Genomic DNA, 6000 nt, shown 5'->3' with positions numbered 1-6000 from the left:
TATGTTAATTATATGTGTATAATATAAGCTCTTTTATAGTAGATAGTACTTTAACACTTATTAGCTATAAATTTTTATAAGATCTTTAATTATTATCTTATTTAAAGCTTTTAAAGTAGTTAGCTTTACTTATGTGTCCTACTAAATTCCTTTTTATTATAGTAGGCAGAATAAGACTAAGTTGTATAGCAGGTCTAGGCACAGTGCAGCATTATGTAGTATAAGACTATATACTTAACTATGTGTTTTATGCTTACTTTTTAAGCTTAGTGTAATTAATCTATAGCTTTAAATTTATATGTAAGAGTTTCTAAACTAGATAAAGTCTTCTAGTGTTAGTAAATAATAGTTATAAATTTAATTAAGATTATTTATAATATAGCATATTAAGCTTAAGTTAAAGATAAATAATTTTTTTAGTAAATATTTATTCTAGTTTAAATTAACTATAGCTAGTAATATAGCTACTTTAACTTTTAATACTTTCTAGCTTTTAAGTTAGTCTTTTTATATTTCTAGTATAAGTGTATATAAACTTTTTAGAATTAGTATCTTTAAATTATGTTTACACTACTTTTTAAGTAGGCTTTAAAGTTTTAAGTTATACTTATACTTTAATGCTATAAGCTTTTTAACTCTTTTATTTAGCATTTACTAGTCTAGTGCTTTGTTTAGATAGATATAAAAGTAGTTCTTTAGTGCATAGATGTGTCTACATGTAGAATATTTAGTGCCTTTTATTTTAGTAAGTTTTTAGCTTAAAGATAACTTCTTATTATCTTTTTAATAACATTAATGTTAAGGTTTACTTTATTTTCTTAACATTATAACTTCTACACTACAGGCGTTTTTATTTATGCCTTAGGTAGTCTTTCTACTTTTAGTAAAGTATAATAAGTTATTTATTATAAAAGTAGCTTTATGCTTTTTTATATGTATTAGATAATTTAATATTATATGTTCTTAAAAGCGCTTTATTATTTTTTTTTAATTTATATTTAGTGTAAACTATCTACTTTTCTAAAAGGTTATAGACTAATAAGGGGCAACATTATTTATAGTAGTTAGAAAGTTCTTTGTAACAGCATTAAACTATGTTGTTTCTAGAACATTTTATGTCTCTGCTTCTATAGCAGCGTAATTATACTCTACTAGCTACAGGTCCTATATGCTTATGTTTCTTAGCAGCTTTAGAGATGCATTATATTAGTTACATACATATTCTTATTTAAATTAGTTGTTAACGCCTACTATAGCTTTAAAGTTTATAATCTACTATCTAAGTAGTTAATCTAGGGAACAGCATGTACACTGCAGATGCAGGCTAACTATTAACTAGATAAAGACAATAATCTGTTAAAAGCTTAATTACTCTTTTTTATAATTATGTCTGTTACTTTTGTACTTGTTAGCCTTAATCTTATAGTATTTAATAGCTTCTTTAAAGGCTCTAACACTGCTTATTAATAGCTTGTTTATGTGCGTAGGCGTTTTAACATTAGAGGCTGGTGAAAACTTAGCTATTAGCAGCATCTCTAGAGCTCTTAGTTTGGAGATCATTTAGATAGTCAACTTAGGATCCACTTGCGGCCAGATGCTGTGCGCTACACATCTCAATTGCAGCTGCATCATCCAGGCTCTGTAGTCGGTGTGGTCTCGAAGGACGACTGTCGCGTCTCGAGGAGGCTGGGTGGCCATTTTGTATTGATGGAGGCACTAAGACTCTTAATTGTCAGATTAAAGCACTGTTTCTAGGCTTCCTAAGATAAATAATAGGTTTAGATATAATGTATAGAATGATTAATTAATTTTTATTAATTATGTTAATTTATTAATCCTTTTTCTGCTCTACTTGTGTTGCTCGGCTTTTGTTTTTCTGATCTGAGTCCCTCGCGCACTAGCCCTATGCGCGACCAGCTTGCAACATGCTGCAAAATGCTGCAAAATGCTGCAAAATGCTGCAAAATGCTGCAATTTGCAGCAACATACTATTCGAGCTTATTGCTCGTACTATGTAGCCGCTTTCGTCAAACGTTCCTCCTGTCTTGACAGTAGGTGCGCATATCTGACACTAAGACAGGCTCTATTAGAGAGCCTGCAAAATTTTAGGAGATCTAGGCTGCTAGTTGTTAAGCTGGATAGTAGGCTAGGGACATCGCGATTGCTTTTATGTCTGCAGCTTAACTAGCTGTTGTCTAAGGACTCTAAGGACTCTAAGGATCTAGGAGCTGTCTTAGACTAGCTCTATTAGGGAGCCTGCAAAATTTTAGGAGATCTAGGCCGCTAGTTGTTAAGCTAGATAGTAGGCTAGGGACATCGCGATTGCTCTTATGTCTGCAGCTTAACTAGCTGTTGTCTAAGAACTCTGAGGACTCTGAGGACTCTAAGGATCTAGGAGCTGTCTTAGACTAGCTCTGTTAGGGATCCTGCAAAATCCTAGGGAATTTAGTCTACTAGTTGTTAAGTTCTAGTTAGGAGGGTGATACTATAAATCTAAAATTAGGGTATAAATAGGTTAAAGTTCTGCGCGCGTTTAGATTTTTCTCTACTAATAATAGTTAGAATTTAGTAAAAAATATACTATTTTATAGCTACAGCTTGTCTTTACATTCTATTAAATTCTAAGCCTATTTAGACATATAGTAGTAGAGATATTGTAAATCTAATTCTATTGTAATGCTCTTGAAATAGGCCTATTTATAGAAAAAATCACAAAAGTCCCTTAGACAGCTGAGGAGAGAAATGCTACCGACAGGGGTCAGAAACTGCTAACCCCCAGGCCATACTCTATTTGGAGTAGCAATATGCATGGTTTGTGCGTCCTCAGTTCTCTCCTCACGTCTGAGCTAGCTGAGATAACAAATATGCAGGGTCGACAGGCGGCTACATAGCCACCAGTTCTTGCATCCCCATGTATTGTTATACGCAGATTGTTGGAGGATACATGAGCGGATATTCCTAGGTACAAAGCATCTGCTGCTACTCGAAGCGCTCGCATATAAAAGACCCTTCATGTCTAGACAATGTCTCGCTCATCAGACACCCTACAATCGACTACTCAGCATTCAATCGACCCCAATCATCAGCGCCTCAACGCTTTTTTAATACTTTTTTTTTTTAAAAAAATATTACTCTTTGCTTCCACCCCATCTCATCACCTTGCCTAGGATCAGCAGCCATGTCTTTAATCGGTACAGTTTGGAACAAGGTGCTCAGCAAATACATCAATGTCTATTTAGCCGAAGGCGGCCCGGGCTTCAGGCGCCTTCCCGAAGCAATCGATCAAGCAGCAAAAGACGCTGCATTAGCTAGACTTAAGGCGGCCTTTGAGGCCGGCAAGCTCTTCAACGACACCGACATGGGGAAAATGGAACAGGTCACCATCACGTACGTACTAATCGAGTTTGGGTCCGAGTTTGTTCTTTGAGTTTCCAGTCGTTGATCTAAGACAGGAACATGATCCACCCCAGTCCCGGCGATCCTAACAACCATGACTCTGTCCAAGGTGAAACCGCTACTGGCGGTTGGGTCAAGGGCGGCCATGTGACTAAGGATGGGTCGAAGCAAACTGTAAGGAGCAGCTTACTTCTATGTGTTACTACTAGCTAATTCTATTGAATAGCAAGCTTCCTAAGCGGCTAGTGGTTTTTAGCCCCCATAGGCGGCTAGTGGTTTTTAGCCCCCATAGACTGCTAGCAATACTTGTCCTCGGCAGCAATACAAACTATTCTCCAGCCAAGCAAGTGTCTACTTGTTAGTTCCAAAGGACTATGCTATGCCTCTAGACCTTCTGCTTCAAAAGCGCGAAGCTCTTTTGATGCTAGCGCCTGTGCAGCTGAAGGCCTTTTGTCTGGATCAACGACGAACAGATATTTCATAAAACCCTTTAATGCCTCCGGCATGTCCATACTCTGCATCTCCTCCTCAAATGATGACACTTTCACAACCTGCTCGCCCTTATCAACCCACTCGGCAAGAAGTCTGCCCAGTTTGAAATCCTTCTTAATGGCATCGTTGTCCGCAAGCGAACCGAGATCGCCCCCAAAGAGCAGCATAAGCTTTGCGATACACCAACCCTCAACCGGGACATTGCAGTCCATATCGGAGAAGCCGAAAAGGTCGGAATTAAACAGTTCAACCACGGTCACGGCGAGTGCCCAGACATCGGCGCGATGAGTGCAGGCGAAGCCTCGGTAAATTTCCGGGGCACGTGTAGCATACGGTTGAGCAAACTTGAGACTACCTTCCGGACACGCTGAAGTACGTCAGCATCATATCACAGCCGGGGAAGCGGTGCTTACCGAGCCCTAAATCTGCTATTTTAACAATTGGGTTACCTGTGTCAATGTTGGAGAGTAGGACGTTTGCAGACTTGACATCTAGATTGATTAGTGAAGATTCGGCCTTCAAAAAGGTACTCTACCTATGTAAGCAAGTCCCTCCTGCTTAAATGCGTCAAGTGCAGAAAGGCTTGCACGAATAAAGGCTTTAAGAAGGGTATAATTATTTCGGACACTCTCAGGCCGTAGTTCTGCTAGAGTGTGGTCCATCCACTCGAGAACTAAGCAGGCGCTCCCGCAACTAGTGAGATCCCTAGGGTCTCCCACGACGTCGTATAAGGCTCGGATACATGGAGATGATGCAATAGTAGGGCTTTGGTAGGTGTTGTACTCTCGCTCCAAGGATTTCCTAGTATCCTCGTTGCCAGGCGTGGCGGTTTTGATGAGAACCCTGATCTGAGAATTAGCTCTCGTACTCACAGCAGTTCAATGAGCAGTGACAGACCATTCGGATGCAATATTGGCTTTGTTTCCTGGTAATACTTTCGCCTTGAAGACTGTAGAATCATGCCTGTCGTGCTCAAGGCGCTTGCTCAGGAGGTAACGGCCCTTGCATCCAAAAAGCGTTCGTCCGACCTCCATAGCCGGCGCGTGTAGGAGAGAAAAATAGCAGATAGGAAACGAGAGTGAGGCAAAGGTGAGCCGTTGCAAGCTAGCTAAAGGACGACGAGATATAAAAGCATGCATACTAACAAGTTACAAGCAGGTGAGCGAGTACCTGAGCAACACTGAGCAGAATTGAGCCGAAGCTGAGCCGGGCCTAGGCCCAGTGCTGGCGGGAATCGGTCCGAATCGATTATCCGGAATCACGTGGCGCTATCCTGGATCTGGATCGGATCCATGAATCGATCTAGCGCTAAGGCTAAATAGGCAACTATTCTAAACAATTAGTCTTTTACTTAATTTTTTGTGCTATTATACTCTTAATAGGTTGTACAACAAACATTTAATAAAAATTTAGCTTAAGACAATAGAATTCTATTTATAATAGAAGCAGTTAATAGCTTAAAATCTAAATAATAAAGAAAAAAATGTATATTAAGCCCTACCTTATATAATAAGCATTATAGAAAGTATTTTCTTTTTATTTTATTATATAAAAACATAGACATTGCAATTTAGAACACTAAAAAAAACAATAAAAATAGCTAAAAGCAGCATAGCACTAATAGCTGCAAAAGATGCATCTAGGTTTTTCCTACTACTTCTAACCTAAACGTACAAGCAGCTTTAGAAGTTGTAGCGCATACTGTAAGTTACTCCCCCTATTATATAATAAGCTAATAATTTTAGATCTAGCAGAAACAGGTTCTCTCTGCACCCTGCAATAATGTTAAATACTATAGCAGCACTTTTTATGCCTTCTAATTAAATACCTACTGCCTGTTATATGTTAATGTAGTGTTAATTTAAACTTATAGTACTATTAACATAGAACCTTACTGTATGCCTTCTATTTTACATGTTATACAACAACTAACTTGTATAGTAGAGTGTGCTAGCTATTTTTACTATAGTTTATTTTTAGAGTGTGTTTTGCTCTTATCTAAGTAGGTAGCTGCTTGCGCTAATTGCAAATTTAAAGATTAAGCTGCCTGTTGCAGTTACTATAATAGCTCTTAACCTAATTAGTATTGTCTAACACCTAATAATAGTATAG

The 6000-nt window shown here is 38.1% G+C and overlaps 3 protein-coding genes across 3 annotated transcripts; 1 reads left to right on the top strand and 2 right to left on the bottom strand.

The window, feature by feature from the left end:
* Window positions 1-2758: 2758 nt before the first annotated feature.
* Window positions 2759-3065, bottom strand: BDR25DRAFT_349476 (uncharacterized protein; the record flags this gene model as incomplete). Its single annotated transcript, XM_033694556.1, has 2 exons — window positions 2759-3008; window positions 3049-3065. 2 exons carry the CDS (start codon window positions 3063-3065, stop codon window positions 2759-2761), a joined length of 267 nt encoding a protein of 88 aa, XP_033553206.1.
* Window positions 3066-3178: 113 nt separating this feature from the next.
* BDR25DRAFT_209766 (uncharacterized protein) lies at window positions 3179-3609 on the top strand (the record flags this gene model as incomplete). Its single annotated transcript, XM_033684612.1, has 2 exons — window positions 3179-3387; window positions 3453-3609. The coding sequence occupies 2 exons, from the start codon at window positions 3179-3181 to the stop codon at window positions 3607-3609; spliced, it is 366 nt and encodes a 121-aa protein (XP_033553205.1).
* Window positions 3610-3634: 25 nt separating this feature from the next.
* On the bottom strand, window positions 3635-5036 carry BDR25DRAFT_277432 (kinase-like protein). Its single transcript, XM_033687614.1, has 4 exons — window positions 4786-5036; window positions 4424-4731; window positions 4302-4379; window positions 3635-4255 (listed from the first exon to the last, which is right to left on the bottom strand). Exons 1-4 carry the CDS (start codon window positions 5025-5027, stop codon window positions 3774-3776), a joined length of 1110 nt encoding a protein of 369 aa, XP_033553204.1. The 5' UTR covers window positions 5028-5036; the 3' UTR covers window positions 3635-3773.
* Between the last annotated feature and the right edge of the window lie 964 nt (window positions 5037-6000).

The sequence above is a fragment of the Lindgomyces ingoldianus genome (assembly GCF_010093535.1).
Source record: "Lindgomyces ingoldianus strain ATCC 200398 unplaced genomic scaffold BDR25scaffold_3, whole genome shotgun sequence".
Classification (NCBI taxonomy): Eukaryota; Fungi; Ascomycota; class Dothideomycetes; order Pleosporales; family Lindgomycetaceae; genus Lindgomyces; species Lindgomyces ingoldianus.
Note: the sequence above shows the minus strand (reverse complement) of the source record. Positions and strands in the feature narration are given on the sequence as shown.

Coding starts and splice junctions, on each gene's coding strand:
- BDR25DRAFT_277432 (XM_033687614.1), bottom strand. CDS start 5,027: ATGCATGCTTTTATATCTCGTCGTCCTTTAGCTAGCTTGCAACGGCTC. Junction 4,380..4,423: donor GGAGGGACTTGCTTACATAG/GTAGAGTACCTT, acceptor TAATCAATCTAG/ATGTCAAGTCTGCAAACGTC. Junction 4,256..4,301: donor AATAGCAGATTTAGGGCTCG/GTAAGCACCGCT, acceptor GACGTACTTCAG/CGTGTCCGGAAGGTAGTCTC.